The 23,098-nt window shown below is 38.8% G+C and overlaps 1 protein-coding gene across 5 annotated transcripts in view; it reads left to right on the top strand.

Moving 5' to 3' along the window:
- The window catches only part of MPDZ (multiple PDZ domain crumbs cell polarity complex component), a 98,738-nt gene that overhangs the window by 2,106 nt on the left and 73,534 nt on the right, over nt 1–23,098 (top strand). For all 5 annotated transcript variants that reach the window (XM_086769910.1, XM_086769909.1, XM_086769908.1 and 2 more), the window contains exons 2-8: nt 5,985–6,060; nt 6,663–6,829; nt 15,256–15,477; nt 16,430–16,569; nt 18,251–18,464; nt 20,401–20,529; nt 21,742–21,945. In XM_086769910.1, the coding sequence (XP_086626036.1) occupies nt 6,045–6,060; nt 6,663–6,829; nt 15,256–15,477; nt 16,430–16,569; nt 18,251–18,464; nt 20,401–20,529; nt 21,742–21,945 (1,092 nt within the window). In that variant the 5' untranslated portion in view covers nt 5,985–6,044. The remainder of the gene's footprint in view (nt 1–5,984; nt 6,061–6,662; nt 6,830–15,255; nt 15,478–16,429; nt 16,570–18,250; nt 18,465–20,400; nt 20,530–21,741; nt 21,946–23,098) is intronic.

Here is a 23,098-nt window from a genome sequence, read left to right as displayed (position 1 = left end):
CTTTGTATTTGAGGACCCTGCTGACTGAAGCAGTTTAAGCCAACACAGTGCCATGCTGGAAGTATACTGTATTGTCATTGCTAAGGACAGTTTTGTTTCACCGTTGTCATTCTCAACAAGTCAATATATAAAGATACCGTTTTGTTTTCAGTGCCGTTTTTTTCATGTAGAAATTGCTTCAGAGGAGTGGTGGTTGCTGCTTGTGGAATAACTGGCTAGACAGTATTGGAGTATTTCTTTTGTTGGCTTTTCAGACCCCATCCTTGCATCTGAGACACCTTGCATGGTAGTCTTGTTACATGCTGTTATGATTTTCGGCTTTGCTGTTGTCATAGTGTACAATGAGAAGTTTGTGTTCTCAGTTTGCAAGGAAAATAGTGACTCTTTTGTGAAGCTTGCTAGCAACTGTTCAGTGGGGCTTCATATTCATTTATGTATGCTGTTGTCACCTCTGTGAAGAATCTAGTATACAATAAGATGTGCAATTGTTGTCTGTTGTAGGAACTGTGTTTCTTCAAGTTTAACTGAGGTTAATGAATATGGTAATCCATTTCCTATGCTGAAAACATAAAGAGGCTCTACTAACCATTCCTGGGCTTCATATGTTAATTCAGTATATGTAGTGTCACATACATTCTACATATAGTGAAAAGATGCATTTCAGTTTCTGAAGCTAATCCTATATTTCAAAATTTAGAAGAAAGTGATTCCAATTAATCCCAATTTAAAATATTTACTGAAAGATCTTTTTATTGGAAACAGATAATCTTTAGTTTCCTTAACCTAAAAAAAAAAAAACAAAACCCCATCAGAAAAAGGTTTCCCTACTGTGTTGTAGTTTTTGCAATGTTCTTCACAAATTACTTTTGAATACCTTGTATCATACACATTTATCAGTAGTTTAAAACACTGTGTACAGTTTAGGCCCATTTCCAAATTGCAATTATAACTTGCAAGTCAGCTGATGTGCATATTACGCTCATCTTGGGCTCCTTACTGTGTTACAGAACATTATTAATTAAACACGAGTGAGCAGATTGCTTGCACACCCAAAAGCATTGTAAGTTTTCTTAATACTTTAGTATGATGTGTACAGAAGCTTAAAAATGGCTGAATGTTCAATATTTTAGTTTCATAGTTGCTTCAAAATGCATAGTGTTGTTCAACTCTGTCAAGAGTATTTTCTCTAACATGCAGAACCACTACTATGATCTTTTTACATCTTTTTGATGCATTCAGGTTTGTGCTAAATTTCAAGAGGCTAGTAATGTCACTTTTCAAACAAAGCTGCTTATAATTTTTATATAGGCCATGCGTTAGTTTCTGAACTGCCTTTTTATTTCTGCTTTAAATGTTTCAGAACTATTTTTCATTAGCATAGCTTTGAAATGTAAATTTCAGGCTTCTCATCCTTGCCTGTTACATTCCATGTAGTCAGTGGAAATCTGTTTTGTTCAGTGTGGAACAGTGCACGTTAATTTTGGTTGTATTAAATCCTTAATTTTAATCAGTACCCTCTTCTGTCATCCAGAAGCGTGAAGCCCAAGGTCTCTTGGCTGATGCAACCAAGTGGTTGATGTTGATTTGGCAAGTTGATGTCTTGTCAGTAAAACGGTAGGCTAGCCTTTTTTCCACTTCTTTCTTTTTCCCTTTTTCTTTTTATTTATCTTCCTTTCCCTGTTGGTCACTGCTTTCCGACCTCTAATTCCACACCCTTTCGCTATGTGCTCAAGTATATGTATCACTTGCATTACGAGTAATGAACGCTATACCAGTCAGGCTACAGTTGTCAAGTCCTTGTAAAACTGCTTGTAATCCTAGAAAGTGCTGTATGCAACAGCAAAATCACCTTTGTGACAGCAGAAGAATGCATAGGAAAGATCTTTCAGTTTACCGTGAAAGCTGCCTTTATATTGACAAGACTCCCCCTCCCAAGGAGTCTGGGGATCACCTTAATTTTCTTCCTGGGGATGGCAGCCAGCATGCGGGAGGTAATTAGGAGAAATGGAAGAGCTCCTGGAAATTGCAGTCAAAGCAGAAGTTTTAGCAGTAATTAGTATCTTCCACTTCCTGTGCAGTTTGGTTTCCATTCCCAGGCCAGGTGGTGCTAACACAACATGCCTGTTTGAGTGATAGCCAGAAAGTAGGGGAGGGGAACGATGCGGGATGAAAGGCAAGTTCAAAAGGATGTCTCTAGCCTAGCCAAATCCAGGCCCAGGTGTGGAAATTTAAATTAGAAGTCTTGAAATACTCTTTTTAGCAGCTATAATATGTGTGTTGTGATTACTGTGCTGCTTAATTGAAATAGATTTAGTTTTAATCTAAATCTTTAACTCCTTGCTAAAGTTTGGGCCTAGAGATCACTCTTAAGATAGGCATTTCCTCTGTATCCTCAGAGCACTTCAAGTAATGCGGGAGCTACAGGGCAAAGCCTATTACTGTGCTTTCTATCTTTGGCATCGCATGTTTGCTAATCCAGTGCTATCAGCATTAGTTTCCAGGGTGTTATCTGAAATGACTTTGTAAAACAGTAGTTGGAGTATCTGTCCATGAAACGGAATAAGTTTCCTTGTAGGAACTGCATGATCAGATAGATGTGAAGGAGTAGTCATTGGAAGTGGGTCATCTTTCCCTTTTCATGAATCTTTTCACTGTTTGGCTAGGTGGCTTGTGTGGTTACAGTGGAAACGAGGTGATCAACATAAATTTAAGTCTGTTTTTTAAAATTCTGACACCTGTGGATTTTAGTGTTTTAGGAGTGGGCACAAAGAAACCAGAGCTGCAGCATGCCAACTGTTTTCTGGCAACTGAACTTACAGAAGAAGGGCAGCATAAAGAGCAGACAAATGTGTATGTAACACGTTTTTGTTCGTTAGCATGGGAAGAATCAATTTTCAGAGGTACAGGTTTGAAAGGGATCATGTTTAAATTTTGTGCATGCTTTGTAGAAGATGGCTTTTTTTTATTTTTATTTTTTTTTAAAGCCACATCTTTCAGGTACCTGTGGCTTTAAAAACTTGAAAATGAATTTAACTTGCTGTTAGTTTAACAATATTTCTTCTAGTTGCCAATAAAAAAGCCTTAACTCAGTCAGTCTGTGTTCTTATTACTATGAGGAGATTAATGAACTTTAGCACTGAAATACAAAAATAGTGAAATCTACTTTCAGCTAAGCTAGTAAGCTCTTTGAGGTGTAAACAGTATTTGTATCATGTGTAGAAGGGCTAATTTTAGCTTCAGGCTCCTGTGATACAGACTACCAGGGGCAGGCAAAATGAGAGAATTGGAGCTAAACTTCCTATTTGTGCATCTAGAAGTCTGTGATGGCATTATAAAAGTATTCACTATAGCAAATGATAGACTTATGCTTTTCAAGAAATAATCGTGCATGCCTCCATACTTCTCTCCGGTGCATTATTGTTAAAATACCTAGAAGCAAGCTGGTTTAAAGGCCAGGAGTTGCAGCTGTGCTGATTGTTGGTGGTTATGGTTATGTCTCTGTGGTGCATTTTGGAGAGATGTGTGCTTGCTTCCCCTGTACTTCGGCTATGTTAATATGCCACTAAGCTGGTGCTGACAGATCCCGCTTGTTAGTGTGGATGTGGCACAGCAGGAGCACAGTCACGTGGCTTTTCGCCATTTCAGAGAGCAAACAGGGGTCATCTTGGACTGCGACATGTGGAAATGCTGGTGCGCCTCAAAGCAAGTCTTCTGAAGGAAAACGTCCTGATGGCAGCTTAAGTTGGTCAGCTGAGGAGGGATTTCCTGCTAATATAAACAAAATAAGGAGAATTAAACGGATAACCTAAAATGTATTTACTGATGCTAAGACAGCTCTTGAGCAGTATTCCTGCCTGTAAAGCACAAGGTAAATAGAAAGTGTATCATAAGTGTCTTAGCAGAGCTAAGAAGTTTTTTTCCTTGCAAATTAGACAGGATCATCTCCATCTATAAAGTGTTGTTTAGGACTTGTGTCTGCTTTTAGAAAGCTTCTATTATAAATCATCAGAGTGCAGTCATCTGGGGCTGCATGATCACAGTGGTGACCTTGTCCATTCTGTCACTATAAAATAAGCCTTTCACAGCACAGCAAGAATGAGATTTTAGGGAAGTACAATCATAATATAAAGCAATCCCAGCTATTCCAAAAGATACAGACTTTTTACAGCTGCATCCCTTCTCGGTTCTTTAGTTCTAAGGGAACTAAAGCGGAAGAGGAACAGTAACCCTGCATTTTTCCTAATTAGTTTCCTCTGGAGATGAGAGTTGCATACATCATGCTATGTGCTTCTGCATGTAGTATCATGATAAGTAGGGTCATGGTGCTGAAATGATTGAAAAATACTCACGTTTGTTGGTTTTTTTTTGTTTTTTTTTTTTTTCTGGTTGCATCCACAACACAGCCCCAAGAGTAGCTGTAGAGGAAGAATTGGAATGGTGAAACAGAGAAGAGCTGCTTTGGTTGGCATTGCCACTGAGAAAAACAACTGTGAACATGACATAAATGCCTCTGTTTGTAAACAGGGGCCCTGAATAGAAGAAGTGATAGTAGTTTGTTAATCTAGAAGGAAAAGCTATGAGTAATTAAGGTTTGGGGAAGCCAGCTTCTTTCATAATGTTTAAATAATCTCATCCAGCCCTTCCCATGTAAAATTGAGATTTTTAAAATTGTTTTTGTAGGGTGACACATTGAACACACTGATATGAAGCCCCAGGCATTTTGAAACTAGGGAAGTCTCGGCGATAGGAACTTGAAACTGTTTTAAGCCCACTTGGTTTGGGTTTTCTGTGCAAGCTGCAAATAATATAGGCTTGTCAAAATGTTCACCCTGACATGTGTTCCTTCTAAGTGAATCTCTGTTAATACCTGTTTTCTTGCTTTTATTGTGAGGGTCGGTTCGTGCTTGTCCTGCTCCAGTTCCGTAATTAATGGTTCTGTTGAATTCAGTTAGGCTGTCTTACCCAGAGATCAGTCAATACTGTTCCTTTCCCTATTATTCTCCAAAGTTTCAAGAAAACCTAATTTCTTCCTAAGTGCTTAGAGATCACAGCTCTTTGTGTATTTGTAAGCTCACCAAATTTAAGATGGGATGCTATACTGAAGTACTTTCCTATTTTCAAGAAAACAGTGGCACTGTTGTGAAAGATAAGACATAATGCTCAGTTCATACAGCTGCAGTGATATTTGATCTCCTCACTGCTCTTCAGCTATCTATCTCCATCAAACATACTCTGTTCCTACAAATTTCTGAGCAAGTCCAGACACACTGTTGGGGGAAAAAAAAAAACAAACCAAACAACAAACAAACCCCCAAAAGCAACAAAAAAGAATAAACAAAGGAATTTCAGAATTTCGTCCGCCCAGTGTAGAATTTCCTGCCTGGAAACCCACACTGGCGAAAACCCAGCTGTCAATCCAGATCTGAGTCTCAATTCCAATAGAGGTTAATAGTGGAAGATGTAGTGTGAGGGTCCTGCAAGTCTGTGTAGCATGAAGGCTTTGTGACTTAGGTAACTTTTCTTTTTAAAAGGTGACTTTAAAAAAAAATGTGCTATGGCTCATGCACCTGAAATTGTCAACATAGAGCTTGAAAACTGATCCCGTAGGGAATGTTTTTTATGAATCACTGAAAAGGAAAGCAATGAAACTGTAAAGTACCAGTGACAGCATTGATTCATAGCTTCTGATTAAAGCAATGGAGGACATGTTGCACAACATTATGCAGGCAGCAGCTTTGATATGGAAATGCAAAAATATTAAAGTATATTCCTAAAAGCAATTTTGGGTCAGGTTTTAAGCTCCAAAGTGACTCAGAATATGGTCTCCTTTTAAGTTATTTTAATTATCCAAGGAGATATGGGTTTTGTGGATTGTTATTTTGTGGGGCTGCTTCTTGTTTTCAGAAGACAAGCTTTTCTTCTTCTCCTTCGGAGCTTAGTCCTGCTATAAATGTGACTTTTTTTCCCTTTCTCTTATTTTTCAGGGCAATACTCTATTTGTTGCATTTTACCATTATTGGAATAGAAGCTGAGAAGCAGAAAACATGTTGGAAACAATTGGTAATCTTTTTTTTTGTTTATATTACTGTTTTTTTTTTTTTTTGCCAGATCAAGTGTGCATGATAGATTTAGGACATTGCTATGCGCTGCTGAGAGAGGTTTTTTAAAAAGTATCTACTGTGCTTAGGAATACATGTATTTGGGTTTTTGTCTTTTGTATTTGAAAGCAAAAAATGTCCCATCATTTGTTTAGTGTATTTAATTTTTAGCCTGTTGTCTTGATTTCATTGTTTTAATCTTTACTAGTATGTGAAAAGTTTGTATGAAAAAGACAAATGTTTTCTGTTATGGCTATTTTTGTTACTACTTGTTTACAGTGATCTGTAGCCGTAGCTCCTACAACTGAATTTTGATAAAGGCACTTTCACTTTTGTAACCCAGTTTGTGATGGATGAAAATGTAATTTTCACTGTCTTCTGTTTTGTGCTCTGCCTCTAACTTCCTGATTCATTAGACATGTTTGGGCTAGGATTTTTGTTCAGATCTGAACCATTTAAGTCCTCTGTAGTTTGAGCAGTAAAGAGGGATAAATTTAAACCTGTTACCTGCATGTATGTTGCTGCTTCTGAACTGCTACTGACTGGGAATGGTTATTGCAACAGATACACATCGGGCTCTCCAGGCCATGGAGCGCTTACAGGCAAAGCTTCGAGATCGAGGTGACAGTGCAAATGAGGAGAAACTGAGCTTACTAAAATCAGTGCTGCAGAGTCCTCTCTTTAACCAGATTCTCAACCTTCAGACTTCTGTTCAACAACTGAGAGATCAGGTAGGAAAAGCAGCCTCCCAGGCACAAAAGAAAAATTGCTAAGAAGGTGTGAAAATGTGTGGGTCTCTGCGTGTTTTTTGTGTATGTGTTTGGTACTTATGACGCGCACAGTAGGTGATACTGGCTGGGGAGTTAACATAAGGCTTTCTGTCTCTGTCCTTCAAAAGGAACGTGTTTTGTGTGAGGTCTTAGGATTTTTTTCCAAGGAGCTTTTTATTACTTTCTTGTGTCTTATCCTGCTAAAATGAGAATATGTAAGGGAAGCTGTGGAATGTTGACTTCATAAGGAAAAGAAGAACTATTTTTTCTTCGTATAGGAATAAAAGATGAAAGAGAAGCAAGAACACCTACCGACTTTTCCCTTTCTCAGGGTTTTAAGTAAAAGTATTACTTTTTCTGCATATCTTTAGTGAGGATGAGAAAAGGGGCAGCAATTCTGCTATGTAGACTAGTTGCCTTATCAGCAGAGTAAGAACTTGAAGAATGTGAGAAGTAGTTCAGTAACTAAATTAGGAATACACTCTGCATCTGGCTTTGCAAATAGTTGTTCTGTTGACTCCTGCAACATGGGCAGCTCTGTGGCTGGTATGCATAAATGCCAGAGTGGAGAATGCAGTTCCTGCATGTTGACTTTATCCTCAGCATGGAGCTGCATCTGGTCCCTGACCAGAGTGTAGCTGGTGAGGAATCCTTATGCTCTTGATGATACTACAGCTTTGTGGCAGAAGAGCATGATCTGGCTCTTTGTTGCTGCTTGTAGATCATCTGCATGCTATTTTGCACTGGAAATAAATAAGTTGGAATGGTGTCTACAGTGCTCTACGTGACCATGCTTTTCAAATTTTGCACCTTTGATATGTAGAGACTTGATGACATCGAAGTGATTTAAAAAAATATAGGAAAAAAAACCCCAAAACTGTTCAGAGGGTTTGTTTGCTCTGCTGTTTGAAAAGGAGAATTTAACAATGATGTCCAGAAATTAGGTGAATTATGTGGTGATGACTCTGGGAACATATAGTGAAAAGTGAAGTTGTGCCTGAGGCATTAATGGGAATTTGGTGAAAAGGCAAATTGAATTTTCACTTACAGACATTAGGTGTGAAGCTAAAGGATGCTTCTCTTTAGATAGTCAGCTACACTGGTAAAGTGAAGCAGCTGATACTGCAGATGGGTAATTTCAGACGTGTATTTTTTAAAAAGCAAGTAGCAATTCTGCCTTCAGCCCTAACCCTGTAGATTCATCTGTGGAGTAACTTTAGTGGCCTGTGCATGTTGCATGGTATATATCCAGTCTCATGACAGAGGAGCTACTTGAATGTGAATTCCCTTCTTGATTTGTGCTTATATGGACACTTGCATGTGCAAATGTATGATATTTCTAGCTATGCTTAGATTTGGGTCAGCTCTCCAGAAAGTGTCCTGTGTTTCCTCTACAGAATCATGTCGTCCCTACAATACATTAGATTGTCTGTCCCTGCTTTATTTAAATGTTTATAAAGCATACTGAAACAGGACAAAGAATAAAATCAGGAAATAGGCAGTCATGTTAAAAAAAAATATATGTTTCTTGTCATTTTCAAAGGCTCAGTTTTGTTCAAGGCCACCCTTTAGTTTTCTTTTTATGGCTAGGAAGGCACTATGCCCTTGAAACTCTTAAACTACAGGTTGATGAAAGCTGCAAGGCAGATGAATAGTGAGCAGGCTTTTCGGCCAAGCTGTGTCAGACTGAGGAAGGAGACAAGTTGTTTCCCAAGCACTTGCAGTCAGAGCTGTGTTTGAGACAGGGTGACAAGTGGTCCTGAGCTGTGCAGGGGCTAGGTGTTGCAGTCTCTATTTTATCTGCAATTGGAAATAACTTCTGAAACACATACAAAGTAGGTTTAGAGAGGACACATTGCTTTATTCTGCGCAAAGTGCAAGGTGGAAGATTTCCACAAATCAAGCACACCTACTGGGGTTTTCAGTTTATATTTATACATTAAAAGTTAAAATACTGCACCTCTCTAATACAAATGCATGCCTATCTAACAGATATTAATTATGCTGAGCAAGCACGACAAGTTACCCTCTTTGGCAATCATTCCAAACTCTTGCTCCTGCGCAGGAGTCTCTGGTGGTCTTAGGTGGTCGTTTGGGGAAGAGTACCATTACTCCTTTTGTCATTGTATGGTTTACATAATTTAAGGACACCAGAGTTCTTGTTTTTCTTGCTGCCTTCTTGTTTTTCAATGCCGAAGAAGCCTTGATGTGTTCTTTGTCTGGTGTCCTTGCTACTCAAATATTTTTTGAGTAGCAAAAATAAGTCAACTTTACATATAGTCTAAACAGTCCTTGGATAAAATGCGTTTCAAGAATTCTCTGTGTTAGTTTTTTCTATCCTTGAATTATCTTCTAAAGTGATTATTTCATAACCTATCTTATTTCTATTTTGTCTAAATGAATATATGTATTTGAGGTAACATCTCCTGACTTGAGACTAAGATGGCTTATTTTTTTTTTTCATGTTTCATGATGAGTTGCACTGAAAGTTGAACAAGGGTCTGTTTCTTCTCAAGTTGAGTGTAAGTGACAGTCTTAAACTGCTCATGTGTTTTTAATTAGTTTGAGTTTTTGAATAGCTACATGACTGTTGCAAAATTCTCAGTAGAAAGCCATCTTTTAGGAAAGTGTTGGTTGAAAGAGAGGGTGAGAGCAGAGAAGCAGTAATGGCAATTTATTTTCTAATTCAAACTTACTCCTTGCAACCATCTCAGCAGAAGTAGGTTGCTAAATGAGATCTACTTATGGGCCTGTAGTGGACTTGATAAATTTGAGGGTAGGACGTATTCCTGTCTTGAGGCACTGTGTCTGGAAGGCATAGAGATGGTACGGATAGCCTAGTCTTCTGTTTGTGCGGCGAGTCTGGGAAATAAGGTAGCAAATCTTGTAAACATCTGTCATGTTTTCCTAGCAAAAAATAGGAGGCAAATACAGTTTTAGCAGACAAATACTCCTTGTATTCCAGTGAGAGCTGTTGCAACCTTTTTTTATGTTCTTAAATAATAGAGTTCCTTTTTCTTTTTTCTTTTTTTTTTTTTCCTATAGGTAAGTGATTGGTTAAGCACCAATAGAAGATCTGAAAAAGTGTGTGTTTCCACATTCATGGAGGTGTTTTAGATTTGCTGTCCCATTTCCTTAAAGCTTCTATGTGTTAATTGGAAATTGATCCCCTTCATTGTTGGTGTGTGCTTAACAAGAGCCTCTTGTGCTTGCATTTGTGTTACATGCAGTGATGTGGACCGGTTTTATTTCTTACATGAGCAAGCAGGATTTATTTGCACTGCCAGTTTGTCCTTGTGAAGTTAAGAACTGGAGTGGGAAAAGTCTAAGCATAACAAAGGGATTTTTTTTTTTTTTTCAGAATTACTATCCTGACTTCACTAGTCACTTGAGTTGAGGAACAATGAAGGAACTAGGTTTTTTTTTTCTGCCTCTTTGTGTCCTTATTCTTCAGTGAATGCTTGTTTTTGTGTGCTGAAGAATAGTCCTGTCCTTTGAAGATAAAGGAGTGACAGAAAAGAAAAATAAGAACTTGTCATGTTTTGAACTTTTCAGTATTTTCATTTCTTTATAAAATATTTTAAAGAAAATACTTAGATTGTGCTGACAGTCCTCTCCTGCTTCTCTTCCTTTCGTCTCTCCCTTGTTTACCTCTTCCTTCCCTCCTCCTCCTGCCTCCACTCCACTCAAGGCTCTGGTAGAGCAAAATACCCTTCCTTCGGCTGGGCTACATTCTTCAGATTTTTTTAGCTTGTGAGTTTTTCATTCACAATGCAGTAGTGCTGAAGAGTGCCTCTGCAGCGCAGCACGTACTGGGTTGCAAAGGGTAGCTGAGTGTCAGCAGTAGAGTAGATTTAGGGAAGAAGTGGAGAAACTGTATTTTCATATTGCCTCTGAACAGTCGCTTAATTCTGTGGTTTGCACAACTAGAGGAGACCTTTATTTCCTGCCCTGAACCCCTTTCTGCAACAATGCTGTTTGCTCCGTATTTTGAAACGGAATGCTTATAAGAAATGCCAGTTTGGGATGTGCTTCAGTTGCCCCAGGGACAGAGATGTAAAGGAGCAGCCAGCAGGGTGGTGCTGGAGCAGTGCTGGTACCAGTGCCTGTTCCCAGGGAGCACGGGGGCTTTCCCTGCAGGGCGAGCAATGCAGGTTACATCTTGATACACTGCAGACATGACTTGGGTAGCTCCTTTTTTATTAAAAAAATACTTCAAACAACTGCATGTAAACACTATTTGATTGCATTTAGTGTCTATATGTGTGACAGTAACATAAGTTTTATCATACTCAACGGTATTTTTGAATTTTCCTTTTTGTATTATATCAAATTATGTCCACATTGTAGATGTTACATATAGTAAGGAGAAAGCCAATCAAGGAAAATTAGCATAAGCCAAATTATAAAACAAAGCAATATTCTTTCATACAGTGCTTACACAATCACGGTACTGTAAAACTACTTCTTGATGGAATTATGGTGATTTTATTACTGCAAAGTAGTGCACTTCATATGTTATGAAAAATATTTCTTGCAACCACAAAAGCTTCATCTTTCTAAGATTTCCACTTAGAGTTTATTGCTCCCCCTGGAATGACCTACAGTTACGTGGCTAGCAAGAATATGCACCAGTTCTTCTTAGCTTTTACATACTATAAGCGTGTATTTTGAGGAGGACAGCGAAGAGAGTGATTGTCGTGTTTCTGCTTGTAATTTGAGGATTCTGAATTTCTACCTTTAGGATCATTATAAATGCCATTATAAATCAGAAATGTTTTTAAAGTATAAATGCGTGTATGTATTTTGGGAGTGAAGACATTCTGAAATTCTTTGCACAGACATACACCTAACTTTATTATGTTAACAGTTTGACATTCATTGTTTCTTGGCATTTTACAGGCCAGAAGCCACTTTATGTGAGGTAGGCTTCTCGTGATAAGCACATCCTCCGTTGGATGTGTAGCTGTGTTTGTTTATAAAAGGTATGATGAAAATGAGGTGTTGCTATCAATTATTATTGAAGAGGTGTTGTTTCCTACTGCCTTGTAGCAATGCTGTAATCACAGTTGTGCTGCAGGTTTGAGGTGAAGCTTTTTAAAGTTCTAGTTAACTAGTGTGAATCGGAGGGGGGTTTTTGCATTTTCCTGCTATATATAGTGTGCAGCACTTCTTTCTAGTGGTATTTCAGCCATCATGCAGATAAAACTGATCCAGAGTCTTCACAATAGTGGAGTTAGTAATTATTTGTGGGAAATGTCTTAGAAAAGCATGAAAAAAAAAAAATCCATCTTCTGGTTTGGAAGGCAGAAGGAATGCAAGAGGTCAATCAACTCCTGTTTGCAGTGGTGTTCCAGCTCATACAAGTATGCAGAAGGGATGAAGTGTCAGACTAATAAGGTGGGCTCTATATAGCCGGTTTGAACATGATTTGTTGTATGAAAACATACAATGTAAAATTAAAATATGAGTTGGCCTGGTGCTACTTCTGTTTTAGCATGGGGATGTGTGATTTTTTACACCAGAGAGAAAATCCTGAGTCCCTAGGGAGAGTGTCGTATCTTAATTGAAGAACTTCAAGCTTAACCTAGAGAAGAAAATGATGATACTGGGTTCATGTTCAGATGGAAATTAGGGTGCCCATCACGACTAGCCTGCTGTTTGAATATCACAAGTAGTGAAATGAGTTGCCTAAAGCAATCCCCTGTTAAGCAGTACCAGCAGAACGTAATGTGGAACATAGTGCAGGATGGACACAGAGCTCCTCTGTATACTGAAGGCTGTGCTGTATGGGATATTGAGGGGTACCAGAAGGATTTTAGATTCATAGAAGGCATATAATACAACTCATAGGAAGGGCAGTGTGCCATACTCAATAACCTTTTATTTTTGATGTGCAGCTCAATTTTTTTTTTTTCTTTCCTGCTTGTACCTACAGGGAAATGTTTTTTTTGTGTGTTGGAGAAAAACAACATCATGATGTAAACACCATTTGTATCATTCATACCATACTAAAAATGTCACATCTTAGGATTACTGTGGCTTGCTTGATCTATTTTTTTGTATATTGCATGATTTTTTCGGTGTTGCTCCCTGCATATCTTCTGGTACCTAAAGGGGGCCTAGAAGAAAGACGGGGAGAAACTCTTCAGTAGGGCCTGTTGTGACAAGACAAGGGGTAATTGTTTCAAAATAGAGGGAGGTAGATTCAGATTAGATATTAGGAAAAAATTTTTTACAATGAGGGTGGTGAAACACTGGAACAGGTTGCCCAGAGAGGTAGCGGATGCCCCATCCCTGGAAACATTCAAGGCCAGGTTGGGTGAAGCTCTGAGCAACACGATGTAGTTGGAGATGTCCCTGCTTCTTGCAGGGGGGTTGGGCTAGATGGCCTTTAAAGGTCCCTTCTCCACATGAGAAATAGTTTGGGTTTGCATCTTGTATACTCTTAGACTGCTTTATCTTACTGTGGAAATGTAAAAATGTTTTTAAATAGAAGGAGTGCAAGACCAGCTAATTACAGTGGTGTTAGATACTCTTACAAATAATAATTTGAGCCTTGACTTTTTTTTTTTTTTGGGGAATGAGCATGACAGCAGGGTGTTTAAGAAGATTTGAAGGTGGAAGAGAACAGGAAATGAGGCACATAAATTGACGAAGTTCAGTGATATATTTTTATACATTGAAATGGATGGCATTGGGAAGGTGGAGGTGAATTAACCTGTTGTCTGGACTTATGCAGATAAGAAACGCAGTATGACACAGATTTTATTACCTTCAAATCCATGCGTATAATATAAGGGAGAGTCTTGTGTTCATGGAAAGGCAGAATTTTATTATGTCTTCTGGTGGTGTTACATGTAATGAACTGTGAAATAAGGCTTATCTACCTGTGCCTTACAGGCTTGCTGAAATGATTGTATGTGATTAAAGAAAGTGCATGTGTGCACATTTTAGGCATTACAATTTGTTTGAAACGTAACCCAAGTCATTCCTCACAGATGTGGACAACAGAGCGTATTCACTGTGTGGTGAAAATCACTGAGTTCCAAACATCCTGGTTTTCTTCTTTCCGGGGTTTTTTTTTTTTTTTTTTATGGCAGAGCAGGCAAAGTGCTGTTGAGGACTTTTCTTTCCAGTGCTTTCTCATGGTACTTTTTCTGTAACTTGAAGTTCTTCCCAGGCGCATAAAATGTTCAACAAATGACATTTGTTCTTCTGTTATATTTTCCTAAAGCACCTAGATGAGAAGGAATTGTGTCATGCAGAATGATACTGACATTTTAATGATTGGACTGTTGAGAGAATGATCTTATAAACCTAATGGAAGTATTATGCTTAAACAGTCGAGACTGGTGCAATAGGTATTTTGGAGTACGTTTAGAGTTTTGAGATTTTTTTGTTTATACTTGAAGTTTAAAAATAAGGAAGGGGAATCTCAGTCTTTTGTGGTGCAGAATGCTAGAAAATTTGCACTGTAAACGGTGAAAAGTATTTGAAGTTGCAATATTGTGGTCCTACATTGTGCTTAGTGTGCCAGACAGGTATGAAACAGGTCAATGTGGAGTAAAACGGTGCCTGTTGACAGTAGACGGGCAAGTGGGACAGCAGCCAAATGAGGACTCTTGCTTCACCTGAGCTTTATACACTTGTCTAAAGTGGTATCTCCATTACCCCTCAACCAGCCGTTCTTGAGGTTGGTTGGCAGAGACCTGCTTGAAAGTAGGTAATTTACTATGGCTGGGCAAAATGGAGAATTTTCTTGTTTTCTTTTCTGCTCTAAGAGAAGTGTGTTGTCACGGCTGTCTGTGTAAAAAGTATGACTGTGGTTTTCACATCAGCCTGGTGATTTTAGACTTGTTCAGTAATTTTGTACTTAGTTCTAGCTCATGTAGAGCTGCCAGCTGTAGTGCATAGTGATGCAGAAATCCTGACCAGTGAAATTTGTTTTGTACGTAGCTGGTGAGGTTTCTTTCTTTTTTTCATCAAAATACACATACTTTTGAAATTTTCTTGTAAAATAATTGATAAATTTGTTTTTAAAAATATTGGTAGTGTAGAAAAAATTAGTTCATACTTATTTACTTCTGCTATTGTGTTGAAGTACTTCAAGCTGCTATGCTGATATCAGCAGAAGACTTTTAAGCAGAATATGGAAAATTATTTTGTATTATTTTAATCAATTTCTTTCATGTTTTACGCTGATAGTTGACAGCTTTACATTGGTCATAAATATTAAGGATTGCTCTTCTTTTTAAAATGTCTTCAGAATTGCAAATTGGGATTTCAGACATTTTTAACAAGCAATTGACCTGTCATAATACTTTATGATAGGGAAGAAATTTCTGCTGTGTCTATAAATGTATGTTGCCATCAATGTTTTGCAGGTAAATATTACACCTTCCATACATTCCACTGGTGAATTCCCCCAGCTTCTCCATCACGGTGTGAATGTGGGGTCCTTGCCACACAATGAGTCGTATTTGTTGGCTCAGCAGAATGGCAGCCCAGCTAATGTGCTAGAGGCATCGATGAGATCCATTACACCCCAGATTAATAGGAAGTCCTCTAGTGATGACTTTGAGCAGCTGATCAGAAATATGTCCCAGGTAAGCGTGTTGTCTGGTAACCACAAAATGTGAATCACTGATTATCTGAAAGATGAAAATACAGGTATATTCATTTAAAAGCAATTGAGTTATTAAGCAAACCAGAGCTCACTTGCTATATAAAACAAAAATAACCTTTTAATTTGAGGAACAATTGGTAAATGAGAAAACAGTTGGAAGAGTACCCTTGACATTGTCACTGCTGAGTTATTGTCCTTAGCTGGGCAGTGTGCCTCTCACAGATCAGCATGCCATTATATTTCCGTGCCTATTGTAGGGCTACAGCTCTGTGTGTGAGTGAGATGCTTTGTCAGAGCGTGCTCTTGTATGCATAACTAATGAAAGCTAGTTCTGTGACTTGCTTGGAAATAAGATGGAAAATTCCGTTTTGCTGCACATTGTTCTGTAATCTTACTGCTTTCCTCTGCTAGGCAGAAACAGTGTATGAGTACCTTCAATGGCTGAAGCTGAGAATGGCCGGGCATATATTCTAGCATTTTTCTAACTAACCAGTAATTGAGATAGGTATGGGAAATCTTCTGCTGTTCCTCTGGAAAGCCTTTTGCACAGTCCTACTTTTACCCTTTTCCTGAATTTCGTCCTTTCGTCCTCTTTTTCTACTTCTTGAGAGTTGGCCTGTACCCTCTAAAATTTTACAAACACATATATCTCAGTCACTACTAAGCCTACACTCTGTATATTTAGCTGTTATTTCCTGATTTCTTCCTCTGGGCCATGATAATCTTTGTTTCTCCATTCTTTCTTAATTGTTGCTTTTCTGTATGATAGGAAGAAATTGGAACTGAACACCTATGTTTCGGTTATTAGCTAGTGTAGCCTTGTCATGCTGTAGCTGTCAAATTTGGAACTAATTTTCAAGTTGTTTACGATGTTAATTAATGCTGCTTTTCAACATTTTTAACACTTGTACCGTTTTCTTTGTACTGAACAGGGTCGTCTTGTTGAGACTGTAGAGCTTATTAAACCTTTGAGTGGTGGTCTGGGTTTCAGTGTTGTGGGACTCAAGAGTGAAAACAGGGGAGAACTAGGAATATTTGTGCAAGAAATCCAGGAGGGAAGTGTGGCACATAGGTAAGATTACTACTGGAATATTTTTCTGTACCAAATGTTAACACGACACTGAGCAGCTGTGAAACCCAGCTTCTAGATCAAGGTCCTAAAGTTGCTGGACTCTTGAGAAGAGATATTCAGCTGATGTTACCAGAAACTCAGCAATAACAATAGCTTGCTGAAAGTATACTTTAGATTTTAATCCTGATTCGACAAGTAATGTTGAGAGAAATGGATTTCTCCTGTAAGAACAGCCCAAGGGAACAAATGAACTCAGTGCTGAATGGCAGCAGCACTGGTTTGCTGCAGACCAGTGGGATGTGTCACTGTGTATGGATTTGCTGGTCAGGATCCTGGCCAGAGCTGCTTCATGGTGTACTCTCTATGTTGTGTGGAGCGGCTGAGTAATCTAGGGAGAATTTTTTTTTTTTTATTATTTGTGATCTGAGCACTGTCCTTTTAACAGAGGGGAGAGTGTGGCCTACAGAGTTAATTTGGTTATAAAAAGTGCCATACTCTATGTCATTACAATATTTTTTTTTAGCCTACCTAAATTTGACTTTCTTCTTTTTTTTTTTTCTTTTTTTTTTTCTTTTTTTTTTATTCCCATTCAAGAGGTCTTTTCTTTTACTTCTCTTTCTTTACTTCTCTTATTCCATGGAGTTGAGACCTGTCCTTACTGAATCAGGCCCTAGCGAGAAGAGAAACATTCAACGATTGTTACGGGGCTCATAAATCAGAAAGACCCTGGCAGTAATAAGTCTCTGAGAGTGCTCTGAAAAGCACTTCAAATTCACAAGGACAATATTGTAGGTTGAAGCTAAATAGTGTTTTTACCTGAGTGCTGTGGAGTACCTGGGCTTCTATACTGTAGGTGCTCACAAAAGCTGGTGTGATAGAAATTTTTGTTTTTGTTGCCTCCCTTTGTTTTCAAAGCATTGCCACCTTAGGATGTTGAAGACAAGACTCCAGAATTTTTGCTCGTTTGTTGCGGAAGCAATAAAAGTGGTTGAGGAGGCAGAGAGTAACTCGTCTGTGTTTCTTTGAAGTAGATCTAGGGAAGGGTTCAGTATATAATTTTACGGTAGTGCTTTGTTTTCCAGAAAGTGAAGTGTTATTTTTTAATTTGCTCAGGGCTTTTTTCCTCCTCACTTAAAAGGGATCTGTTTTATCATTTTCTTTCCATTTCTCTCTGCCTGCCCTTCTTTTTTTTTTTTTTTTTTTTTCCCTTGTTTTTGTGCAAAACAAAATTTATTTCCGTAACATCTTGATGGAAGTTTGTTCCACTCCATGGTTTGATGAATATTCAGAAAGGGTGCACTGAACAAAGTGGAGCACTTGATCTGTTAAGCAAGAGGCTCAAAGTCAAGAATAAACATAAATTCCCAGGCCATGGTTGGGAGCAACTGAGATCTAATATACTTAGTCTCGGATGGAGTACAGGGAGAAGAAAGCTAGCTAGGGGGTAGTAGCCAGGGGAGAGCGGCAGTGGGATTAGCTTCAAAGGAAGCGATCACCAGGGTGCCGCATCAGCTCCTTTCAGCAAAACTGCAGGGAGAGATTAAGAAGTGGGGGGGAATAGAGAACAGGTTATTAAAAATACTGGAAAGTTGTCAAAATATTGTAATTTCTGTGGCAACACTTACTTGTTTTTTCTTGTTTATTTTGTCATCTCCCTTCCCTGTTTACACATACATGACAGAGATGGAAAGCTGAAGGAAGCAGATCAAATCCTTGCTATTAATGGACAAGCCCTTGATCAGACCATTACACATCAACAGGCTATCAGCATCCTACAGAAAGCAAAAGATAATGTCCAGCTAGTTGTGGCCAGGGGCACGTTCCCTCAGCTCATCAGTCCTGTAGTTTCCCGGTCTCCATCTGCTGCTAGCACAGTTTCCGCCCATTCCAACCCGGTGAGTATACCCCAAACCATCTACGTATTCAGTTCTGGGCGTGTATGTGTTTACTGCATCTGGTATTTTGAAACTTTTTTTTTAACTTGTATCTGTATTTCTTTCACAGTTCTTGAGATTTTTCTTCTGTTTACCTTTGTTGTACCTTTTTCCATGCAAAGAGTAGAAAATATACAGGCTTGCTGGGGGGAATCTTGATCTTGTCTGTATTCCATCTTCCAATCTGCCAGACTCCCTGTGTCCACCAATGCAAATGCAGCATATTTACATTACTGTATGAAGCTTTATTTTGAGGTAGCAATAGGAATTTTTTTCTCTCTTTGCTTTCTGCTTGGGCAAACAGAAATTTTTGAGACATTGCAATCTGATCTGTACCACTGGTTGGATGGGTGCTTATCTGTTTGTTTCTCTGTTGTCTGTTAGCAGTGGGGCTCAAGTAAAGCAACAAGAAAGAGCCGTCAAAATGCCACTTATAAGGACACACTTTAGGACCCCCAAAAAACAGCTCTGCTACATTTCCTTTCTTTTGAAAGCTTTTATACATCTAGTTGTAGAGGTATAGCTCAGAAACATGGTTATACTAACTGCACTTTCTCTTCCTGGTATCTTCCTCATGTAATGGTTTGTCCTGGGATGAAATGGCCTGTCTTTGGTTTCTGTAGGTTTTGTTGTTCTGTCATCTGTGGTGCTTCTTTGTGGGAGTCGAGAATTAGAAGTATACAGAGGAATCAGTCTGGAAAAAGCAGCTATTTTAGTGTTTATTTTAATCATTAGCATAAAACTTTTAGTGAAGGAATTTCAGAATTACTCTTTTACTGTGTGCAGGAATGAAGCTGCTTGGCCTAACTTTTCCTGTCAGCACATAGGAGAGGCCTGCACTCTGCCAGTATTCCTGTGACACACTTATTTCTCTGTATGGTTGCCTCTGTATTCTCTGAACAGCTTCCTTTGCTTGAAAAAACGTTCCTTCCAAACCTACCACAGCTCCTTCTGGTTTTGTATACCTTTCTCAGTCCGTATGTCCCCTGCATTTTCAAATGCTGAGGAAGAGCGTGTTATCTGGGGCCGTTATTTTTCCTTCAGACTTTGCTTGATGATCATTGTTTGTGTTAAGACTGTGGATACCCAAACAGATACCTTTGGGCTTCGAATTTGCAGTACCTTGATTATTCCAAAATAACTGCTTATTTTCAAGATCCTACCTGATGAAGCACCAGCTCCAGTTTTAAATTTCAAATGAGTTTATCATATGGTTTGTTCTTCAGGAACAAAACAATACCAGGAGTTCCCAGTGGTGCCTTCAGTACCCCCCCTCTTGAGCGAGCTAGCATTTGTCTGTCTTTCAGAGCAGTTTTGCATCTTTCAGAACGTGAAGCCTGCCATGAGAGCTACTTCATTCCAGTGCTGTTGAAATCATACAACTCAGAAATCTTTCTTAATTACACAGGGGGCAATTCTGCTAATGCATACTTCACAATACCTGGTGCTGCTTTCAGCCTTAACCTGTGAATTCAGTTTATGCATTCTCCTGTATTTTATTATAATGGCTGGTGTGAACATGTGCTTATATGAAGGTTTTAATTTCCAGTCTTGTGAGATTTCACAGCAGCAGTATTTTTCTCACTGACTGCAACACTCAGTGGATGTGGATGGTCCTAGGTTGCTGCTTAAATTCAGTCAGCAGGTTCTTGAAAGGCCTGACCGTCTACCCAGCTCTGGTTTGTATCATGGAAATTCCAACTGTTACGGAATGAGCAATTTATTGCTTAAATATTGTGTAATCTTATACCTAATAGTAATTGTTAGAAAGGTCTCATATTTCTACCTTCCTCCTTTATTCAAAAACATACCCAAGAAATAAGAGAAAATATTTTGCAAGTTTTAATATGTATATTGTTGTTTTAATAATTTACATGCTGATATTTATTCCTTTTAGGTTCACTGGCAGCATGTGGAGACCATTGAGCTGGTGAATGATGGCTCAGGTTTGGGGTTTGGGATAGTGGGAGGAAAGTCAACTGGAGTGATTGTTAAAACCATCCTCCCAGGAGGGGTTGCTGATCAGGTAAATTCAATTTACGCTTCCATTTACTGTTCAGTAAGGTGTTAAGTTACTCTTTGCTTTTATAATCATACTGAGTAATGGTAGCTTTTTTCCTTGTAAGTGTAGAAAAGAGAGACTAAGTGGTGAAATTTATCCTCAGTAATTTGAGGAGAGGAGGAGGAGATCTGTAGATTTTAATGTAAAAACTGGACTAGGCTCTAAATCACATTTTCAAACCTGTTATGTTGTATGTGTGTTTGGAGCAGATGTGTTTAGACTCCTTATTCTTACATGAATGTACTGGTTGTAATCCAGGGATGGGGAGTATATCAAACACTTGCTTTCTCTGCCCAGACAGCTAAGAAAAGCATCTGCTTCTCTCGGCTAAGCTTACTGAAGCTTGGAGCAGGCATGTGACTTCATGTGTCTGCTTCAGGACACAGGCTCTGCTCCTACCTGAAGGGCTCATGAGAATTGAATTTGGTGATCGTAGCCCATTTCAAGCTTGTCTGTTGGACAGGTGTCTAGGGCTGCAGTGATGATTGTCCAGGATTGAATAAGTACAGAGACTGGTCAGTCCTGCCACAGAAGTAGTGGCCTCTTAACAGAGCCTGAAGGTGCATGGAAAGGATTTACTGCTGCACTCTTTCCCTGAGCAGGTCGATGGCTTCCTTTTTCAGACATGTCTCTAATGGGCTAAATTAATGTGAAGCTCTTTTTTATGGATTAAAGGTAAATTGCTAGGAGAGTAAGCCAGTGTAAAGCAGTATAAATAACTGGGTCACGGTGAGGAATAAATGTATTTTGTTTTGAAGATACAGTTAATCCTGAGGACCAGTTTCTAAATAGAAGTATGTAATTAAATACACATTTGTATGCTGTCTTTTGGAAATGTGTTTGGAAATGAAACCTGAAGTTCTCTAACCTACATGTAGTTGTTAAATACCAGTAGGTAGTAACTTGAACTATATGCAGGTGACTGGGTACTTCAAAAAGAATGTCTTGGATATTTCTGGATAAATTTCTAGTAAAATTTAGTGTGTCATTAGGCAACTTGCTTTTCTTTGCCATGTTACCAGGGTATTTACCTGGCATCTGAAAAAAAAATCACCTGGGTCATATGTCTTAGAAGTGACATATGTCTTAAAAGTGTGATCTTTTTGTGATTGTATGGTATGTGGGAGAAATGGCAGGATGTTAATAGATATTTTTTCATCATTATTCTTCCTCCAGCATGGGCGATTGTGTAGTGGAGATCACATCTTGAAAATTGGCGATACAGACCTGGCTGGAATGAGCAGTGAGCAGGTGGCACAAGTTCTGAGGCAGTGTGGAAATCGAGTGAAACTGGTAATTGCAAGAGGTCCTGTTGAGGAGCCACCACCACCAGCAGTTCCACCAGGTACACCGGTACCCATCGCCACACCAGAGAAACAGGTAAGCAACAGTGAATATTCTTAACTCATGGCAAAATATTATGTTGAACTTCCTTTTCTTTGAATGACTGCTTGAATGTCTTTCACGCTTATGTCCTCAAAAGTGAAGATTTTCTTTTGCAGTAGTGGTGTTCTCAGCTGGCTGTCTGGGAGAATTTAAATGACATGAATCACAATACTTGAAGCCTTTTGGGAGGAGGGCTTAGGTCTTTCTTCCATGAGTATGATTTGAGTGACTTCTGGTTCTGGGTTGCTTGTGATTGTGCAGTAATACACTGGGAACAACTGAAGCCATGCAGTCTCTTCTTCAGACTGAGCAAGCTGGCTCTGTAGCATTTCTCGGTCTGCTTGTCCTTTTGCTCTCCAGGAACATTTCTTATTTCTGTATCATTGCAGCTGTCCTTCAGACAGTTCCTCCCTCTGCCAACCAGCACACAGATGCTCCTTCTTTCCTATGTCTCTTGGCATTGCTCATTTGCTAGACATCTTCCAAAAAAAGTCAGCCAGCTGCTATCCTTATTCCTTTGCTGATCATTGTACTCTCTGTGCTGTTACTCCTCTACAACCGTTAGCCACCTAAAAATTGCTATGAATATTATCATATCCTTTCAGCTCAAAATCTCTGCAAAATGGGTCATTTGCCTATTTGCAGCAAAGCCTGGTTTCATGAGAGCCAGGAACAGCAGTGTTCTGTCACATGTAGTTATGACCAGATACATTTAAATGTGAATATGTGTAGTAAGTGAATGAGAGGAGAAAAAGGTGGTTGTTTTTGAGCCTACAACTGGATAGAATTTATGCCTTACAAATAATGTTTTTGTTTTACTTTTTTTCCATTGTTTTTCTAGACCTTTTCTTCCCAATTACAAATTACATTTCAGATAAGCCACTTTGGAAGAAAAAAAAGCCTTAACAATGTTTGCATGATTACAGTTATTTTGCCTTTTTTGTGGAAAACAAACATTGATTCATCCCCCCTATTGTGGGCGTAAGGCAAAGAAAGTTAACATGGAGTCTTCTAGGCATCTAAGAAGAGAGATAGACTAGTACTTTTGTGTCTCTGCAGCACTCAGAGGCATGAAAACCTGGCTGTATTTTAGATAAAGGGATCAATATTTAGCCCAAATATTATTTATCTGAAAAGCAACAGTCTC

This window comes from Chlamydotis macqueenii, chromosome Z (genome assembly GCF_036417535.1).
Source record: "Chlamydotis macqueenii isolate bChlMac1 chromosome Z, bChlMac1.mat, whole genome shotgun sequence".
In the NCBI taxonomy this organism is placed as follows: Eukaryota; Metazoa; Chordata; class Aves; order Otidiformes; family Otididae; genus Chlamydotis; species Chlamydotis macqueenii.
This window is presented reverse-complemented; position numbering and strand designations above follow the sequence as displayed.